This window comes from Mirounga leonina, unplaced genomic scaffold (genome assembly GCF_011800145.1).
Source record: "Mirounga leonina isolate KUSES-001 unplaced genomic scaffold, KU_Mleo_1.0 Mir_171, whole genome shotgun sequence".
Lineage (NCBI taxonomy): Eukaryota > Metazoa > Chordata > Mammalia > Carnivora > Phocidae > Mirounga > Mirounga leonina.
This window is the reverse complement of record NW_023270436.1, coordinates 9,510,905-9,532,502: the sequence shown is the minus strand read 5'-3', so window position 1 is coordinate 9,532,502 and position 21,598 is coordinate 9,510,905. Positions and strand designations below refer to the sequence as shown.

Below are 21,598 nucleotides of genomic sequence, written 5' to 3'. Positions count from 1 at the left end.
TTTGGTAAAGAGGTATAATGGAACTTACGCCACAAGGGTGCTGAGTGTTACATCTTTAGAATGAATGCTACAAATCATTGATTTGTTAAATTCAGTATTGGTCTAAAAGAAACATGTCCCTCCCCCCTCCCCTCCCCCCCATTTTGGGGAAGTGCTAATGTGGGAATTTTCTGTTAAGAATATTAGTTTTCTGGACCTGGTTATTTCATTGAAGGAAATAATTGTTTCTTAAAAGTTTTTTACTTTTTTTTTTTCTTTAAAACTTTTTTTGCTTTGAAAATGCCTTTGGAGTTGCCCTTTTAGGCAGCAGAGGAAACTCAGAGGGAGGGGTGGGCTTCTCCTAGTAAAGACTAAAATGTAACTTAGAAAATAAGTTGAGTATCATGGTTCCTAGGGCAGACTTGTCACAACTTGGGTTTAATCCTTTGTGTACCATTCAATCTGATTTTAGCTCAGATGACTGGCAGTTCTATCTGACTTATTTCGATTCTGTCTTTCGACTGATTGAAGACGCCTGGACTCCTCCTGCTGAAGGTGAACAGTAAGTTGACTCCTTTCCTGAATTACAGTGGCACTTTTTAGCATGGTGTATCAAAAGGATTTCATTGGAAGCCTAATAGAATTCTTTTTTGGTCTCAATAGTGTATCCCTTTCAAAGTATAAGATTTTTCATTTTTTTAAAATTATAAAATAAATATGTGTTCATTGTAAAAAATCTTAAACTAGTGCAGAAATGTATGGTGTGAAAGTGTTAGTTCCTAGTTATCTTACCATCCCAGAAATAACATTTTTTCCTTTTTCCACTTTTATTGAGGTATAATTGACTCAGAGATAATTCTTTTTTTTTTTTTTAAGTAATCTCTACACCCATGATCCTTGAACCCATGATCGAGTCGCATGCCCTGCCAACTGAGCCAGCCAGGTGCCCCCAGAGATAACTCTTGATGGCAGTTTAGAGTCTTGTCTTCCAGATTTATTTCTGTCGATATACTAACATAATTATTCTCATTATTTAACATAAAAATACAGTCATATTAGACATAATGGTTTGCAACTTAGTATTTTCTCCCTTAAAATGTATCTTGAGCATCTTCCATATATGGTACATATAGATTCGTTTCATTCTTTTTAGTGACTTAAGAGAACTCCTCTTTAGAGATGTACGGTAATTCATTTAACCTATCCCCCATTGATGGACTGATGGACACTTGGATTGTTGCTGGTTTCCTTTTTTTTTTCTTTCTTTGCTATTCTAGACAAAAACACAAACATAAATGGGATCTTTTTAAAAAGGAAGCAGGATTTAAGATGGTGATGAGCTGATGCTTACTTTGTAATATTAACTAAGTCATCTAATTTTTCTCAGTCTTCATTCTTTAAGCAGTAAAGTAAAATTTACTTAGATTTTTTAATTAGGCAATATTTTATGTATATAAAGTTATCCTTTTTTTTTTTTTTTTTTAAGAAAGCGGTAGAGGTAATTAGTCATGGTGCAGTAATCAGATGCCAAAATCGGGAGTAATCCTTTGCCATGTTGTCAGAATGTGCTCATAGTTCTTTTACTCCCATATTATTTTATAATTATCAGAGTGCTTTTTATTTTTTAATTTGTTTCTTTAAGTCAGTTTGGCTTCACTTTTAAGTTTTAGGATGGACAAGAGAGATACAAAATACCTTTCTCCATGTGTTTTATACCTAGCTCTTTAGAAGGAGAAGTGCATTATTCTGCAGAAGAAGCTGTGAAGTTTATAGAAGATCGGATAACAGAAGAATCTAAAAGTTCCCGCCATCTCCGAGGACCACATCTTGCTAAACTGGAACTGATTAGACGTTTAAGACGTCAAGGTTTTAATGATGAGTACAAACTGGGTAAGAACCCTTAATATTATTTGGGAACCTTGGAGAAGATACAGGAATGACCTCCATACCCAAGTGCAGTATTCATTCTCTGAGGTCTACGATGAAGTCATGTTTGGGAAGCAAACATCTTCATAATCTGAAAATATTTACTCATGAATGGATTACTGATACCATTAGCCCTCAATCATATCTTCAACTCAACATTAGCATCTCTTCCTGTTCCACCAGAGTCTTTATCAGGCATTCTTTTTTGACCCAACATTAATGTCAAAATCAATTTCAAAGTGAAATAGCCAGTTTCATGAAAGTTTCAAGATTTCATGAAGTGGATGAAAGGGTCTTGAAAGTCTGCTTCAAGCACTCACAAAACCATTGATGAAAGAACATCTGGCAGAGTTAGAACAATTAACAGTTAAGAGAAAATTTATAAGGACAATGACAAGATAGGAGAAAAACATGATTTGGGTAGTAATGCATGAAGAGAGGCTTTCGGGAAAGTTGATGAAGCCCTTCGATGTTTTTTGAAAATGTTTCTTTTTGAGCTTACTTCATAAGAAATGAAGGATGTCATATTGTGCTAGTTCACAATTTTGTTGGAAAAATGGCACCTTCCCCCTCAGAAAGCAGTAATTCTTTGCTCATACTAAGAATTAGCTTATAGTTTAGTTATACCCTAAATTTTGTTAAGTTTAAGGTAATAAACTTAATTTTTTAGTTTCATTTTTTTTAAGATAAAGCTCCAAAGAAACCTTTTTTCCCCATACTTACCATTATGGAAGTTTGGTTCTCGTTAAAAGTTGATCAGAAGGGTCTTGTTTAGGCACCAGTTGTCCTGAGATGATGAGCACTTCCAGTTTCTAAAACCTATCTTAGATTATCTCTGTTCATTTTAATCATCTAACTAATGCTCTTTGCAGCTTATTCTGGAATTAACTGTGGGCTTCTCTCATTCCCTTTGTAGAGTTTTCACAACCAGTTTTTGAATTCCATGTTGACTCTTTTAGGTCTACTTCAGAAACCTTAGTCTCTGTTAGTTCCAGAATTGCAAATGAAAATTTTCGTTTGAGCTTCAGCAAGATGTTAAGATAGATCCCAAAGAATTGCTTCTTTCCAAAGCTGGAACTAAAAGTATTTGGATCTGTGTTGGCACTTGCTATGTCCATCTCCTGTCTTCCTCTTCCTTCTTACCAGCCTGCGTAATAGAAATTTGTGAGTTTGGTTAGTCTCCACAATTTTTTTTTTGTGGTAAACTCTACCAGCAACATGGGGCGCCAGCTCACAATCCCAAGATCAAGAGTCACATGCTCTACCAACTGAGCCAGTCAGGTGCCCCTCCACAATTTTTTTTTTTAAAGATTTTATTTATTTATTTGAGAGAGTGTGCGAGCAGGGGGAGGGACAGAAGGAGAGGGAGAGAAGCAGACTTCCCGCTGAGCAGGGAGCCCAACGCAGGGCTCAATCCCAGGACCTTGGGATCATGACTTGAACCTAAGGCAGATGCTTAACCCACTGAAGCCACCGAGGCGCCCCCACAAAATTTTTTTTACCCAGAGCAGTAAGTGATTCTTAGTGTCTTGGATCAGAGTCTTTTGAGAATCTGATTAAAGCCATGGACTTTTGTTCCCAGAAATGTGAACAGAAACCAACACCTAAAATCTTACAGAAACTCTGGTTCAGTTTGAGAGCATTTTATTTTTTATTATTTTAGTTTTTGTTTTTAAAATTGTTTTGTTTTTAATTTGAGGAAAAACAAAAGGCACTGGTAGCTTCTGCAGATCCAGGTTTGAATTTTCCATAGTGAGTGATCTTGTTGGGAGTTACTGGCTTGTGACTCTTCCCATTTATTTTCTCTTCTGTTGGTGTGCCTGTTAAACATTCCCTTTAATTTCGTTAACATTTAATACTTGTTAAGTAGTTCAAGAACTGTGGAAAGAAGCATGTTTGTTTAATGTTCGTATATAAACTTCAGTCTTTATTTAAACTTTAATGAAAACTTTTTAGCTATTTAAACTTTAATTAATGAAAAGCGTCACATTTCTGAAGCGTAATAACAAGTAAACTGAGATTGTAAGATTCATCTCCTTTTTAAAGTATTTGTTAAATGGGCAAGCCATCCTGCAGCCCTCATTGTCATTCTCATTCAAGCATTCAAGCAAAATTTTATTTTTTATTTTTTTAAATATTTTATTTATTTGAGAGGGAGAGCATAAGCTGGGAGAAAGGGCAGAGGGAGAAGCAGACTTCCCACTGAGCAGGGAGCCCGATGCAGGGTGTAGGATCATGAGATCATGACCTGAGCCAAAGGCAGACCCTTAACTGACTGAACACCATCAAGCAAAATTTTAATTTAATTGAAATAAATGTTTTTCAAATCAGACCTCTTAAATTAGAATTTGCCTCCACTCATGAATTAATTTAGTGAATTCTCTTTTTCTCTCTCTTAGGTGATCCAGAAGAATTAATGTTCCAGTATTTCAAAAAGTTTGGGGATAAACCTTGTTGTTTTACAGACCTCAAGGTGTTTGTTGACCTCTTGCCTGCTACACAGTGTACAAAAGTAAGTACGGTTCAGAATTCTGTTGGGTGCCTGTATTTACTGTAACTAGGTTAAATTTGTGTGTGAGAGTGGTGAACACAAGATGCCAAGGTCAGGGACTCCAGATGCTATTCGATTAAGACATGATTTCTTGTTATTGTTAGATTAAGCCACCAAGAGAATAAGCCTCTGATGGATAATTGGATTGTCTTTTTGTTTTATGGTGTGTTTTTGTTTTGTTTTGTTTTTTACATGTAGTTGTAAGAGAAATAATACAGAGAGCTCTGTATACCCCATTCCCATTTTGCCCCATTGATAACATCTTGCATAGCTATAGTATAATATCATAATTAGGAAATTGACATACAATTCACTAACTGTATCCAGCTTTCATGAGTTTTACATCTGTGTGTGTATGTGTGGTACGTTACATGTATTGAGTGCAGTATGTAGTGCATGTGGATTCAGTGACCCCCACCAGCGTCAAGGTACAGAACAGTTCCACCACCAGGATCCCATGCGCTACCCCTTTTTACCTGCGGCCATTTCCCTGCACCTTCCCCTTTCCCTGTCTCTGTCCCCTAGCAATCACTAATATGGTTTCTATTTGTGTAATTTTGTCATTTTAAGAATGTTATGTAATAGAATCATATTATGTGTAACTTTTTGAGATTGACTTTTTTCCTCCCTCAACATAATTCCCTGGAGCTTCATCCATGTTACATGTTTCAATAGTTCATTCTTTTGTATTGCTGAATAGTATTCTATGGTATGGATGTGCCATCATTTCTTTAAGTTGTTGAAGGACATCCAGTTTCCTGTTTTGTGCTGTTATAAATAGAGCTGCTGTGGACATTTGTGTGTGGGTTTTTTTGTGTGAACTTAAATCTTAATTTCTTTGAAAAAAAAAAGCCCCATAGTGTAATGATAGCTACATGTTTAGTTTTTGTTTTTGTTTTTAATTTCTTTAAAGAAATGGCCAAACTTTCACAGTGGCCATTTCATTTTAAATTCCTGTTAGCAGTGAATGAGTGATCCAGTGTCTCTGCATCTTCATCAGCATTTAGTGTTGTCACTATTTTTTATTTTAGCCATTCTGGCAGGTACGTAGTGATATTTTATCGTGGTTTTAATGTGCATTTCCCTAATGGTTAATGATGTTGAACATCTTCTCATGTGCTTATTTGCCAGCTTTATATCTCAGTGCAATGTGTGTTTCTGTCTTTTGCTCCCTTTCTAGATTGTTTGCTTTACATCTTGTTCAAGATGTTTGTCTTACATCTTGAGTTTTGAGAGTTTAGATATTCTAGATACAACTCCTTTGTCAGATATGTGGTTTCACATATTTTCTCCCAGTCTGTGCTTGTCTTTTTATCCTTTAATAGGATCCTTTGCAGAGCAAGGTTTTACATTTTGATCCATTTATTTTGGAATAATTTTAGATTTACTGGAAAGTCACGAAGATAGTACAGAAAGCTACACCATACTCTTAACCCTTGCTTGTTAATATCTTAATTACCATGGTACATTTGTCAAAACTAAGAAACTGACATTGGTACATTACTATTAACTAACCCCTAGATTTTATTTAGATTTCTCCAGTTTTCCCATTAATTTCCTTTTTCTGTGCTGTGATCTAATCCAGAGTACCACATTGTAGTTAGTTGTCATATATTAGGAGTTTCTGATGTGAATGAACCAATGTAAATCTATTACATAATGAGATGGAGAACCTTATCTTTAGACTCCTCATCCACAGCAACATGTATTGGGTCAGATTGCTCACCCATTGCTGGGAACTTCATACCCTGTTCCACATTAAAGTTTTGTAGCATTTAGTCCAGAGTGTCCTTGGTAATGGGCAGCTGGAGTACTCTACCAATTGGAAGAACAGTGTATTTGGGGTAGGATAAGAGCACCATATAAAGAAACAGTGGCATGTATAAAAGAAAGTCTGTGGCTTTGATCAGTTTTACTCATAAATACCTTTGTAAATAGTGAAGGTTGCAATGAAGCCTTCCTATCACAGGGTTACCACCACCTGTTATTCCAGAATGCCTTCTGTCACCTCCATAGTGGAGGTGACTAGAGTATTTGTTTGGTGGTCATATCTTCAGTCCACCGGGCTTGATACTTGGCAGTCTTGAGGTGATGTATCTAGGGCAGATGGAGTAGTGCATTCCCAAACTGGTAAGTAGCCAGTGGTCTCTCTTGGTTCTGAAATGACTGTCACCATTCACTTTTGTTTAGTAAAGCTATTCTTGGAGTGGTGTACTTACAGGGCACAGGCCAAGTTTTAGATTTTCTGGATTAATTGCTACATATCCAGAAAAAGGGTTCTGGGTTGTAGGAGGACTTGAAAGCATAGGAGAGAGAAATGGTTAAGTGGAAGAGAGGTTTGGTCTGGTGAGGACACAGTCCTTCCTTTCTCATAATTGAAAAGCTCCTGTACAAAAGGGGAATGAGAATTGGGATCAGCAAGAAGTTGTTACAGGGAATTTAAAATTCAGCCAGTGGAAAAAAGATCTTTCTAGTAGTGAGATTCTCTAAAAATACAGTGTGTGAGTTTCATGTTACTAGAGAGATTTAAGCAGAATCTAGAACCATGTTGAAGAGATTCCTTCAGTTATGTTGCACATATTATGTACTAAGATTTGGAACAATTGATCATGTCTTCCGTTGCTTCCCATCTTAGAAGTTGAAGCATCAAATAATGGAGCTGCATTAAAGGAACACTTAAATTACCTTCAGCTGAGATTCACAAGGGTTTGTTAATGTGTATCTAGTACAAGCAGCTCTACTGTATTGTATGTTTGAAAGTCTTAGGTCATCTCATGTGACCTCATATAGTAATAATCTATTGAGAGGAGGAACCCTCTAGAAGTGCTGGAATACTAGCAGTGATAGGTAGTCGTCTTTTGTGAGACAAAGGATTTAAAGCTGTTGCAATGAGTTTTGTAGTCCCACATAAATTTTTGATTGAGAGGGGTCATTTTGCTGCCACAACTTTTTAAATGTAGGATGACTTCAGTAGCTAAAAATTCTGCCACTCAGCAGTGTGTTTGTCAGAGGATTGCAAACCATTCAAGTAGGTTTCAAGCTGATAGCTGTAGTCCCAATCTTTTAAAACTGGGACTAGTCCCTACGAGTAGGCCACTGAATCCAGTTATCCTGAAGTGGCTCACCCAGAGTGATGTTTTTATCTTTTGATTTCCTTTGCCTTGGGGTTTTAAGCTAAACAAATGATTCCAGTTTTTAAGGAAGCTTTTTGCATAGCAGTAAAACTGTACAGATTAGAATAAAGAATGAATGTATTGTTTCATGACAAAACCTATCTGGAAGATTCTTCAGCATTCCCTGAAGAAGGCATTAATATTAAGCATCACTAAGATATAAAATAGCTAACAAGAATGGAACAGCGGGCAGTAGAAACTATATAGGCATTTAATAAAAAAAAATGAAAACCAGTGCTACAGTTTCTTTGTTGCAAATGATTATCTGATCATAATAATTAAAATTCATACAATTGGAGACAAATTGAAGCAAAGTTGTTACAAATGTGAAACTGCATGAGTAGGGTTTTCTTTTTAATTTTTATTTTTGTCAAAAAATTACATGGATAAAGTTGAAAAAGCCAAATGGTACTATAAGGCTTCTGTTGAAAAACAGTAGCAAGCTCTTTGCCACCCTCACCCTGGTCTGGCTTTCTATAGCCAGATCACTTTCAACTCCTGTGTCTTCTGTGATTTACCTCCGTATTTCTAAATTACAGATTTGTATAGCTGTTAGTTTATTTTTACAGTTACAGTCTTCATCTGTTGGAGCCCTTTTGTGGAAAGATGATCATCTCGTTTACAACATCCCACTTCTCTCTTTAAGTACTTGCCCCCCAGTTTAGTTTAGTGTTTATTCAGAAATTATATTTTTATGACCAAAGGCACTTTGTATATGGAGATTACCTTTCTTGCACAGCTTACTTTCCCAGATTTAATATTTTTTTGATTCACCCCAATCTTACAGAACCATAAAAGTATAAAATTCCTCTTAGTGTAGTCTAAAACATGAGGTGATCATCTGTTTCATTCTCCCCCATACTTTCTCTATCCTCTCACCCCTCACCACTCACCTCAGAAATACTTTTTTTTTTTTAAGATTTTATTTATTTATTTGACAGAGAGAGACACAGCGAGAAAGGGAACACAAGCGGGGGAGTGGGAGAGGGAGAAGCAGACTTCCCGTGGAGCAGGGAGCCCGATGTGGGGCTCAGTCCCAGGACTGTGGGATCATGACCTGAGCTGAAGGCAAATGCTTAATGACTGAGCCAGCCAGGCGCCCCAGAAATACCTTTTTTTTTTTTTTTAAGATTTTATTTATTTATTTGAGAGAGAGAGAGAGGAGAGGGAGAAGCAGACTCCCCAATGAGTAGGGAGCCCGACGTGGTGCTTGATCCCAGGACCCTGGGAACATGACCTAAGCTGAAGGCAGACGCTTAACCGACTGAGCCACCCAGGCGCCCCTCAGAAATACTTTTCATAGAACCTGTTTGCCACCCTTGTGTTTGGGGTCTCAAACATTTGGCATGTGACATTCTGGGATCTGGTTGGGAGTAGGGGGAGGGGACCAGGGCGCTCATCACTGAATAACTGAGTTTCACTTTATCCTCTTTTTTTTTTTAAACTAACACAGAGCTTTTGCTTATTTATTTTAATTCCAGTATATTGTACATACAGTGTTAAATGAGTTTCAGATGTACAATATAATGATTCAACATTTCTGTCTCATGATAAGTGTACTCTTTAATCCCCATCATCTATTCCACCCATTCCCCACCCACCTCCCCTCTGGTAACCATGTTTGTTCTCTATAGGTAAGAGTCTGTTTCTTGGTTTGCCAAGTTTTCCCCCCTTTGCTCATTTGTTTTGTTTCTTAAATTCCACATATGAGTGAAATCATGGTGTTTGTCTTTCTCTGACTTATTTCACCTAGCATTATACTCTTTAGCTCCATTCATGTTGTTGTAAATGGCAAGATTTCATTCCTTTTTATGGCTGAATAATACTCCAGTGTGTTTACGTGCGTGCACGCGTTTGTGTGTATACACTACATTTTCTTTATCCATTCATCTATTAATGGATACTTGGGCTGCTTCTATAATTTGGCTATTGTAAATAATCCTGCAGTAAACATAGGAGTGCATGTGTCCCTTTGAATTGGTGTTTTCGTATTCTTTGGGTGGATACCCAGTAGTGTGATAACTGGATCATATGGTAGGTGAGGATGTGGAGTAAAAGGAACCCTTGTGCAGTGTTGGTGGGAATGCAAGCTGTGTAGCCACTGTGGAAAACAGTATGGAGCTTCCTCAAACAATTAAAAATAGCACTTTAGGGGCGCCTGGGTGGCTCAGTCGTTAAGCGTCTGCCTTCGGCTCAGGTCATGATCCCAGGGTCCTGGGATCGAGCCCCGCATCGGGCTCCCTGCTCAGCGGGAAACCTGCTTCTCCCTCTCCCACTCCCCCTGCTTGTGTTCCCTCTCTTGCTGTGTCTCTCTCTGTCAAATAATAAATAAATAAATAAATAAATAAATAATAATAATAATAATAATAATAAAAATAGCACCATTTCTAGCTATGCCTGATATCCCTGAGTCTACAGTGCCTCTGGTTCAGCTTCTCCTTGGGAGTAAAACTGCAGGCTTCTGCTGGGTTTAGGAAGTCAGTCTGTGAGCTAGGGGAGGCGTCAAACTTCTTAGATGGAATTTAACCAATTCTCCTGTTTCCATCCTACCAACACTTGAGCTTTCTAGTGCCCTGAATTTCTGCCTTCCAAGATTCTGTGGCTGGAATAGACTTGAGGCCCCTTGTGTATGTTAGATTTCTGCCCTGTGCATGTAGGTTAGCACTTAACACCTGTCCTTTTGCTTTTTATCTTTGAAATCTTGTTAATGTTTTTTATTTGCTGTCATCTTTTCACATGTTCTTGATCCTTGTGGTTTGATTCTTTGTTGTCATCTTAACAGGATTTTGGCAGTGAGGAATAAGCCTGTGTTTAATAATGTGTAATGGAAATGGTACATTTTTTTAAATTCTTACAAATTTAAAGAATTAAAAATGTTGGGCGCCTGGGTGGCTCAGTTGGTTAAGCGACTGCCTTCGGCTCAGGTCATGATCCTGGAGTCCCGGGATCGAGTCCCGCATCGGGCTCCTTGCTCAGCGAGGAGTCTGCTTCTCCCTCTGACCCTCCCCCCCTCATGCTCTCTCTCTCTCTCATTCTCTCTCTCTCAAATAAATAAATAAAATCTTTAAAAAAAAAAAAGAATTAAAAATGTTTTATTTATTTATTTTAAAAGATTTTATTTATTTGAGAGAGTGAGAAAGAGAGAGCATGAGTGGGGTGAGGGGCAGAGGAAGAAGCAGACTCCCTGCTGAACACAATCCCGGAAGTCTGGGATCATGACCCAAGCTGAAGGCAGATGCATAACCGACTGAGCCACCCAGGCGCCCTGAATTAAAAACATTTTAATGCAAGATGTTACCATTGGGAGAAACTGGATGAGAAGGGTACATGGGATCTCTCTGGATTATTTCTTAACAACTGCATGTGAATCTGTAATTATCTCAAAATAAAACTTTAATTAAAAAATAATTTAAGGCCACTGACATAACTATTCCTCTCAATGTGTCATATTTTCTTTAAGAATTTACTTGTATATCAGTTGTAATTGTAGGTTTGTTTTTTGTAACCTGCTCTTTTTATAGTCTAATTAAACTTTTCATTGTCATATCATATAATGTTGATGTGGAATAATTTATGAAACATGTTCACAGTTCTTTTAATCTTTTAGTTAGTATAGTACCCAGTATTGACAGGTTACTTGTGGCCAGCATTGGATGAGTATGCATGCCATTTTCATTGGCCTTTTACCAGCATTGTGTGCTGTTAGAAACTTTTTTGTTTTAGTAATTTTGGTAAATAGAAAATGTCTTGGGATGCCTGGGTGGCTCAGTTGTTAAGCGTCTGCCTTTGGCTCAGGTCATGATCCCAGGGTCCTGGGATTGAGCCCCGCATTGGGCTCTCTGCTCTGCGGGAAGCCTGCTTCTCCCTCTCCCACCCCCCCTGCTTGTGTTCCCTGTCTCACCATCTCTCTCTCTGTCAAATAAATAAATAAAATCTTTTTTTTCTTTTTAAAGATTTTATTTATTTATTTATTTGAGAGAGCGAGAATGAGAGAGAGAGAGAGAGTGCACATGAGAGGAGGGAGGGTCAGAGGGAGAAGCAGACTCCCTGCTGAGCAGGGAGCCTGATGCGGGACTCTATCCCAGGACTCCAGGAGCATGACCTGAGCCGAAGGCAGACGCTTAACCAACTGAGCCACCCAGGCGCCCCTAAATAAAATCTTTTTTTTTTTTTTTTTTAAGATTTTATTTATTTGACAGAGACACAGCGAGAGAGAGGCAGACGCTTAACCGACTGAGCCACTCAGGCGCCCCCTAAATAAAATCTTAAAAAAAAAAAAAAAGAAAATGTCTTTTCTAGATCATTTCAATGTTTGTTAATTATGGCCTACCAAAGATGAGTTCTGTTTTGAGATCTGTCCTCCTTTTTTTCTACATTGCAGTTTATTAATCAGTTACTTGGAGTTGTTCCTTTGTCTACACCAACCGAGGATAAGCTGGCACTGCCCGCGGACATCAGAGCTCTGCAGCAGCATCTGTGTGTGGTGCAGCTGACAAGGTTGCTCGGCTTGTACCACACTATGGATAAAAATCAGAAACTGAGTGTGGTCAGAGAACTCATGTTAAGGTACCAGCATGGACTAGAATTTGGTGAGCATTCTTTCAAAATGTGTAATAGTTGCCTGATTTGCTAAGGTTTAGTCCATTTTTGTTGGGTTTTTGTTGTTGTTGTTGTTGTTGTTTTTGACCACCACTCAGAGCACCTTGTTTTAATGAATTTGGCAAGGAGAATATTTTGTCTGGTGGGAAGACTGTTCACATGTAAAACCTTTCTTAAGTTTGGAGCTTTAAATAATTATAGTTGTCCATATTCTTGATTGAGCTAACTCTATTACACTGGGGCTCATATGAATTACATGGAGTTTATGGTTAATTGTGACATTTTCTGCTTATAGGCCTTAGTATTTTAATATATAGACTAAAATTGAACAAAATGAATGTTGTAAATTATGAGGTAAATGTTTAGTTTAGAAGTAGATGATCTTTTTGCTAGATATATGTGGTAAAGTGTAAATTATGTGACCAGATGTCAGTGTTTCTCTAACTGTATTCTAAATCATTAGGCGAAGTAAAGAGCGTACTATTACTTTAGTTGTACATGGCCCTTGGCTTCTGTTCTTCTCTTTACCTGAAACCTTCCAAATCTTGCTGCTCTCCCTTTTGGGGCCATTGCAGATACCACCTTTGTTCTGGAACTCTTTCTTCTTTTCCAGCTGAGTGTGGCCTTAAACCTTCTTTTGAATCCTTTGATTCATGGCTTATATTTTTCTTCTGGTATTTACACGACTCTTACTACTTTCATTTCCTCTTTTTATCTTCTCCCTCCTGTCACTTTCCTGCTTTAAAAAACTCCTTTGGGGCAGTGTTAGTTGAACAAATGTTAAAATACAAATATGGGATTTTTTCCCTACAGGGAAATCCTGTTTGAAAACCGAATTGCAGTTTTCAGACTATTACTGTCTCCTTGCTGTCCATGTGCTTATTGATATATGGAGAGAAACAGGTAAGGAAGAGTAATTTCAGTTTAACTTTACGCTTTGCTTTTATTGATTATAAATCCTGAGACTGATTATATAATCCAAGAATTTGATTTATGCTTTTAGGTTTTTCCTCCTTGCCCTTCTCCAGGGTGCTTCTAGAAGAACCCTTCTCCAGATATCCCCTTCTCTGTAATCAGGATAATCTTAAATCAGTGCACATCTGTTTTTATTTTTTAAATTTTGTTAAATTGATAGTTGACACACATTACATTAATTTCAAGTGTACAACATAGTGATTTGACAGTTCTGTACATCATGCGATGCTCACCTCAAATGCAGCCACCATCTCTCACCATACACCGCTGTTACAATACCATTGACTATATTTCCTATGCTGTGCCTTTCATCCCTGTGACTTACTCATTCCATGACTGGAAGCTTGCACCTCCCACTCCTCTTTTTGCCACCCCCACTCCTCCTGACAACCACCAGTTCTCTGTATTTATAGGTCTGTGTCTGCTTTTTTGTTTGTTCATTTTATTTTTTAGATTACACATATAAGTGAAATCATATGGTATTTGTCTTTCTCTGTCTAGCTTATTTCACTTAGCATAATACCCTCTAGGTCCATCCATGTTGTTGGAAATGGCAAAATATTCTTTTTTATGGCTGAATAATATTCGTGTGTGTGTGCGCATGTGTGTGTGTGTACCACATCTTCTTTATCCATTCATCTACTGATGGACACTTGGTTTGCTTCCATATCCTGGCTATTGTAAATAATGCTGCAGTAAACATAGGGGTGCGTATATCTTTTTGAGTTAATATTTTCATTTTCTTTTGGTAAATACCCAGTAATGGAATTACTGAATCATATGATATTTCTATTTTTAATTTTTTGAGGAACCTCCATACTGTTTTCCACAATGGCTGCACCAATTTATATTCCCACCAGCAGTGCATGAGGGATCCTTTCTCTCCACATCCTTGTCAACACATGTTATTTCTTGTTTTTTGTTCTGTTTTTAAACATTTCTAAATAGTGAATAATGACGAAGTTGCAACAATTAAAATATAGAGAAACTGATTCAGAGATAGATGTATAGGCCCATGAAATGGAGTAGCCCTTTTTATTCACTTAAAAAAATGTTTAGGAGAATGCACTCTTTGGAATATAATTGTAATTAACCTATTTAGGACAGAAATACAATATATGCTGAAGGAAGCATCATATATCATTGAGCAAGAAAAGGATGATTCAGCAAATGGTATTGAGATTACCTTTTCTTTAGGTCTCATTCCTGACATTTTCTTTTATTAGCAGTTTTTTGGGGAAAAAATAGGTACTTATTGCATATTATTCATGAGAATAAACTACACAAGAAACAAAGGCCTGGGGAGACAGTACTGTGCATGATGGACACAAGGCCTGTCCTCGAGATCATTTCATGGAGCACTTGATTTTGATACCATCATCCTCGTGCTTAAAATCCTTCAGAGGTGCCCTACTTTCCTGAGGGTAAAGGTCAACCTCTTTAGGATAGTTTACAATTCTTTATAATCTAGCCTCTGCCTGTATCTCCAAATTCTTAGGTACTTACAGCCTAAATCTGTTTTTTTGTTTGCTAGTATTAGTGAACATCATGTGCCTCTCTTTGAAATAACTTTCTTCCTTCCTTCATCTGACTTTTACTCAAACGGTACCTCTGCCAAGCCTGTCTTGATTTCACCCCCCTCCCCCATTGCAGATTTTATGCCCCTTCTCAACTTTTGTAGGACGTTGTGTGTACCCCTGTGCTAGTACTTGTTATACTATATTGTACTGGAGATGGGGGTGAAATCCTTTTTATCAGAGTCTTTGTCATCTGAGCCCCAGAATTGTGAGTTTGCATAGAGCTTAAAAAAAACATCATTAATGAACTGACCTCTTAGTAATTTGGTTCCTACTCAGATACCCTTCCCCACTTATTCTAGCATCCATTCTTGCTCATAAGTGACTATATGGCTTTGCTAATCCCTTGTTTTTTTGAGCAATATGCCCAATATAGCAATAGCAGCTAGCAGTTGTTGATCATCAGGCACTTGAAAATGCTTTACATGAATTATATAATTTAAACCTCATGATAATACAGTTAAGATTAGTATAGTTTTATAGATGAAGGAAAGACAGGGCAGAGAGAAAGAAGTTAAGCAAATTTTCCATAATCATACAGTGCAGATGCATTGGAAAATTGCCAATATTATAAAGATGCAAGGTTTCTTGCAGTCAGTGAAAGTGATGTTGAAATGCTCTAATTAGAGGTATAGTCATTGTCCAAGGTGGATCTGACAGATATTAGAAATCTATAGAAATTTGGTACGGATGTTGGAAGAGACTGATTTGAATGTGAAAGATTAAGAAGAGCACTTTAAGAAGTTGATGATGCTCTCAGATATTTTGCAAAAAGGCGTTTGTTTGTGATTCTGCAAAAGTAAAATGGGGAGTTGAGGATCCTTTTTTCCCGCTAGTTTTATTGAAGAAATGTGATTGGCATATTACATTATATTAGCTTAAGATTGTATAGCTTAAGATGTATAACATGATGATTTGATGTATGTATATCATGAAATGATTACCACAAGTTTAGTTAACATCTATCACCCCATAGTTAGATGTTTTTCCTTGTGATGAGAAATATTAAGATCTACTCTCCTAGCAGCTTTTGAGTATGCAGTATAGTATTGTTATCTGTAGTGCATACTATACATTAACATATCCCTAGAATATATCATTTTGTTATAGTACAACATTTAGTTAGAAAAATTTTTTCCCAAAAAGTCTAATCAGTCCTTCATGTTCTTTTCTTTTTTTGCTTGATGCTCTTTTGATTTGGTGAAGAATTTGCATAGAGTTGTAGTTACAGCGTAAATTTTGCAAAATAATAAATATCTTTATAATGGTTTAATAGGTGAGAAAGAAGTGTAAATTATTCTTTTTGTTTTTGTTTTTTGCTATTTAGTTTGAAATTTTGTTTCCGTTTTAAGGAGATTATTTTTTTAATACTAGTTATCTTTGTGTAACTAGGACTTTTTTTTAAAGATTTTTATTTATTTGAGAGAGAGAGCATGAGCTGGGGGGGAGGGGCAGAGGGAGAAGCATACTCCCCTCTGAGCGGGGAGCCCGACACACAGCTAGATCCCAGGACCCTGAGATCATGACCCGAGCCAAAGGCAGATGCTTAACCCACTGAGCCACCCAGGCACCCCCCCCTTTTTTTTTTAAGATTTATTTATTTACTTCAGAGAGAGTGGAGAGTAAGTGTGCACACCAGTTGGGGGAGGGGCAGAGGGAGAGAACCCTCAAGCCGACTCCTCGCTGAGCACAGAACCTGTTCCATGTGGGGCTTGATCCCATGACTCTGAGATCACGATCCAAGCTGAAACCAAGAGTTGGTTGCCTAACTGACTGAGCCACCCAGGCACCCCGAGTAACTAGGACTTCTTAAAATTATTTATTCCCTTTAATTGTCCAGCTGTTTTCTCTACTTACCTCTGAGCCCCTTGAGGCCAGGAACCACCTGTGACCCTTATCCTCTGGTCCTATATCTAGCGTTACTCCAGAGTTTAAGTCAGTAAGTGTTGAATTCAATAAAATTATGATTGTGAAGACTAGGTAGCAACATGGAAAAATACTTCAAAGAGCAGAACACAAAATTAGATGTATGTCGTGATTACTACTGTGTAAAAGTAATTCTGACTCAAAGGCAATACATTAAAATCAATGGTAGTTTGCATAGATTATACGTATGCATAGTTTGGGTAGGATTATGGATATTTATCTAAAGCCCCAATTTTTTATTGTATCTCCTTTCTTTTAGAAAAAAGCCTGTAGCATATAATTCGAAAAGCTCAAGGCATAGAGCTTTTACTTTAAGTTTTTTAAGTTTTAGTTCAAGTTTTTTCTGACTGTAAAAATAACTTACAAAAGTTTTGGGAAACAGGGGCGCGCACCTGAGTGGCTCATTCGTTAAGCATCTGCCTTCAGCTCAGGTCATGATCCCAGGGTCCTGGGATCGAGCCCTGCATCGGGCTCCCTGCTCCACGGGAAGCCTGCTTCTCCCTCTCCCACTCCCCGGGCTTGTGTTCCCTCTGTCGCTGTGTTTGTCTCTGCCAAATAAATAAATAAAAAGTAAAATCTTTAAAAAAAAAAAAGAAGTTTTGGGAAACAGTTTATTTTAATCTTACTTTTCCATCTTCCAAAAGGCATTCTAAAATTTGGCATATTTCCTTCTCTTTTTTTCTGTGCATGTCTTATAGACTAAAGATCACATCTTCACAGTAATTTGAATTCTGTGTGTTTTACTGAACTGTTACTATATAAATATTTTCCCTTATTACTAAAAACTCATTAATGTCAGATGGCTGCATAATGTGGGTTTTACTATAGTTTACTTAATCATTCCCCCATTATTAGTACAGTGAATATTTTTGTATATAAATCTTTATCTCCATTTCATATTATTTTCTTAGGTTCATAAAAGAGAAGTTACTTAATCTTTAAGACTATTGATTAAGACTACTGATTTAAGACTATTGAATTTTGGTAGGCCAAAAATAAGTATATTAATTTGATTATTAATGAACAGCTTTTTTCAAATACCACTTGACATCTGAATAGTAGAGTTGCGTATGGAAGAAAAATGTTGTCTAGAGACAGCACCTTTCTGGGGTCTGGTAGAGAAAATCCTGTACTGGGAAGGTTGGTGGACTCAAATTCTCCTTCAAAGTCCATCTCTTCTCAGAATCTAGGATTCTCGGAGATTCTGTAACTTCTTTCATAAGACCTCGCAACTTGAAGTTTGCATCACTTTTGCAGATGCATGTTTAAGAACTGAGGTAACTATTGAGAAACTGTTTATTCTGGGAAATTCCCTATTTTGCTTACAGGTGTGTATCTAAAATTTGTTCTTTGACACCTAAACTCATTCTTCAAATAGTTAGGGGAGGTGATAATATCAGTAAGTTTTTGTCTTTTGTTTGTGAGAAGCCTCCCTTTGCTGCAAAATACTGTGGGTAATACTGTTACATTTTGGTTCTAGGTGACCAGACTGCTGTGTGGCAGGCCCTGACTTTGCTGGAAGAGGGATTAACCCACAGCCCTTCCAATGCTCAATTCAAATTGCTGCTTGTTCGAATCTACTGTGTGCTGGGGGCATTTGAACCAGTGGTGGATCTGTACTCCAGCCTTGATGCTAAGCATATCCAGCATGACACCATTGGGTTGGTAGTATATACTCTGAATACTGAGCAGCCAGCTGCACTAGGGTGGGGTCCTTATACATGGAGCACAAACTCTTCAATTTTAGCAGTAGAGTTGTTTCTGTTATTAAGCTTTTTAGATTAAGTAATTCCCCATGATGACCCATTGCAAAGCAGAAAGGTTTTTATATCTTCCAGCATTTAATGGTAATTTTTAAATTTGCACAGTTTTGAAAAGGTAAGAAAATTTTCCCCAGAGATAGCAAACAGCTATACACTTTGAACACTTTTTCTTAGCACACATTGTCTTGAAGTCTTTATTTCTGCTTTGCAGTTGAGATTAACACGTGTACTTTATTTGTTGACCTTAGAGATCCTTTGAACTTGTGTTTTGACTATTCTTTATGATGAATCAAGGGTATTTTCTCTGTTCCCTTTGGTTCCATTAATCATCTGAGCCTAAGAAAGCATGGCGTAGAGCTTTAGGTCTCCCGCAAAACTGAAATAACTTTGCTCTTTTTAAAAAAAAAAAATTGATTCTGTGAACGAGATAATTTATGTGGCAAGATATTTTAACTTTCCTGTGTGCCTATTTCTCTGCTATAATAATTTGAAGTGTAGTTGATACTGGAGGTGGTAAGTATAACACACTTTTTTTTCTTTCTTTCTTCCCTTCTGACCTAGCTATCTTTTGACCCGATACGCCGAATCCCTAGGTCAGTATGCTGCTGCATCCCAATCCTGTAACTTCGCACTCAGGTTTTTCCACTCCAACCAGAAAGATGTAAGTGAAAAATATTTTTTTAAAATATGTTCTTGCCTGCTGAATGCACATGATTCAGAGAACATCTTCCCTCATGTGGCAAGCGTGCATGTTGAGGTGCACCATGCGTACTTGCAAGTGCCCTTAGGCCATAGCTTACCGGCCACGTCTTGTTAGGTAGAGGTAAAGAGTTATTTGTGGTTGCTAGAATGGGTGTGTTTAATAGAATCCATGCAGAGGTATAGTTAAAATGGTATTAACAGAGTAGGAAGTGGTATTCCTCTTAGACCTATCTTTTAATTTCTAAGAGACTTTTTCTAAGGGTATAAGAGGTCATAAGTGTTTCTGGCCTGGGATGCCATAGAAGATTCTGCAACAGCAGCTGCTCTTTATTTCTGAAGTTTATACTACCATGCTCTTTGCCAACAGCCAGTGCACTTGTATTTTCTTAGAATTATAAAATTGACCAGTTGAAGTTTATTTCAAGAAACTTGTGTCAATAGTATGTTTTAAAGTAGCAATAAATAACGTAGAGCTGTGTGCCGTAATGAAAGGATGGGATTTGCACCATATTTTTCACTGCAAGCAGACTTGGTCCCCACTTGTCAGTTAAGCAGAAGTTTTATATAGTCTCTAGTCAGTCAACCAGCTGTGCAAACCCACCTAGAACACAAGCGAAAAGAAGGTGAATCTCTAGGATGGTCATTGCCTGCTTTGTTCTCATGTGCTTCTAAAACTCATTGCATGGAATTCGGCCATGCCAGGTATCTGCCCGTAGTTTTCTGTTTTCATGGTCTAACAGCAACTAAGGAACTTGGCAAGAAAACTGGTTTTTGGGGTGGTTCTTTTGTAACTGTAATAGCTGTGGCTAATCTATCTTCCATTGAATTCTTTAGCCTTGTATTAAATAGAAGATAGAGCAGAACCATTTCTGAACAATGGAATATAGGTTTATTGTTGTCAGCTTGCAGTAATTTTGTCCTGACAAGCCTTAGGGGAAGGCCTAGAGGGCTGGTGTAGCAAGGGATGGTAAGCTGTGCATCAGTTGGCTTTTAAGCCCTATTCCCCTTCCCCTGTGGTGCCCTTCCTCCAATGATTGGGATCTCTGTTCATACCTTATTTTGTGCCATAGCTCCTGATCAGGGAGAGAAGGAAGTAGGCATCAGCATTTGAACATGCTGCCTGGAAGGTGCTGGCCTGGCTTAGAGATCCGAGGGCATCTCTAGGACCTTGGGTTTCTAAAATATCCTAGCACAAGTAGGCAGTTGAGTTATAAATCTGTGTGTTTGTACTGTGTGTTCAGGTATCTGTGCTTGCCCTTCTCTGTTCTTAAGAAGTTTCACTAAGTCAAGGGAAAAAAAAATCAAAACTGTTTCTCAGATCTCATTATTCTGGCTGTCATTTCTGTATTTCTAAGAAATATTTGATTTATTAATGACTCCTTTTCAAAGTTTTATTTCTCAAATAACTCTGAGGTGGAAGTCGGGGGTAAATAAGAGATTAATCCATGCCTGGTGGCTGGTTTTATTCTAGTTTTCAATCATCCAGCATTCTAGAAGCACCATATTGTTCCTGATTTGGTCAATAAGTCACATTTCATATACTATTGAAAATTAACCTTTAATTTTTTCCCCCACAATTATTGTGTCTAAAGAGTTGTTTTGAAAACAAAACACACCCACCCCAAAACAAAACAACTCAAGTTATTGTTACAGAGAAAGGAGATCCTCAGGAATGATTTGAGAGGGTATTTTGTTCTCAGTGGCTTTTTTTTTTTTTTATCTTCGAAGTTTTGCTGATGCATGTGTAGCAGGAGTGACTAATTGGTCTGAATATATGTGATGCTGGACCTGATCATTTTATTGATCTGGGAATAGGACTTTCTGCTTGAAATTTATTTTTATTACTACCAAGAAGAAAGAGTTTATTTAATCTTACTGAAGTAAATAATCTTTAGGGAGCCCTAGAGGCAAAAGCAAAAACCAATACAGCAAGGAAAATGCACCTTAAACCTCATGCCTAGCTTGAGTCCCAAAATAGGGAACTGGAAACTGTGGGTGTGGACTGTTTCCTATAGGAATTTGAGGATAAGAAAGAGCATGATTTTAGTGTTGCCTTGTATGTGTTAAACCTTCTGGTAGTATTAGATACATCTCTGGAAAGCTAAAACTCTATGTTCTATGTCTTTTATTCTTGATAGTTTTTGAGATCCCCAGATGGTTTTTTTCTTGAGTGACTGATGTATTTCAATTCCCAACTTGCTCTTTGAAAGAACATTTTTACTCCTTAACTGGAAAATCCAGTGTGCGGTTTGTAAGGCTTTGTGCTATGGGATTGAAAGTTATATTTGGAAGGTCTACACAGGGATTTTCTTTCTGGAAAGGTCATCATTGTTGCTGTCATCTTACTTCGGAATAGATTTTTACAATATGAGACTTAGAGCCAGATCTTCTTATCTCCAAAAGTTACTTTTTGGAAAAGTACTTGTT

The 21,598-nt window shown here is 37.5% G+C and overlaps 1 protein-coding gene across 6 annotated transcripts in view; it reads left to right on the top strand.

The window, feature by feature from the left end:
* The window catches only part of NAA25 (N-alpha-acetyltransferase 25, NatB auxiliary subunit), a 73,619-nt gene that overhangs the window by 27,464 nt on the left and 24,557 nt on the right, over positions 1-21,598 (top strand). For 5 of the 6 annotated variants that reach the window (XR_004681419.1, XM_035017028.1, XM_035017029.1 and 2 more), the window contains 7 exons: positions 452-541; positions 1,700-1,869; positions 4,305-4,417; positions 12,011-12,218; positions 13,042-13,131; positions 18,187-18,367; positions 19,031-19,130. Coding sequence is in view for 5 of the 6 variants with exons in the window: in XM_035017028.1 (XP_034872919.1) it covers positions 452-541; positions 1,700-1,869; positions 4,305-4,417; positions 12,011-12,218; positions 13,042-13,131; positions 18,187-18,367; positions 19,031-19,130 (952 nt within the window). In the remaining variant the exon portion in view is untranslated. The remainder of the gene's footprint in view (positions 1-451; positions 542-1,699; positions 1,870-4,304; positions 4,418-12,010; positions 12,219-13,041; positions 13,132-18,186; positions 18,368-19,030; positions 19,131-21,598) is intronic. The other variant, XM_035017027.1, reaches the window with a different exon arrangement.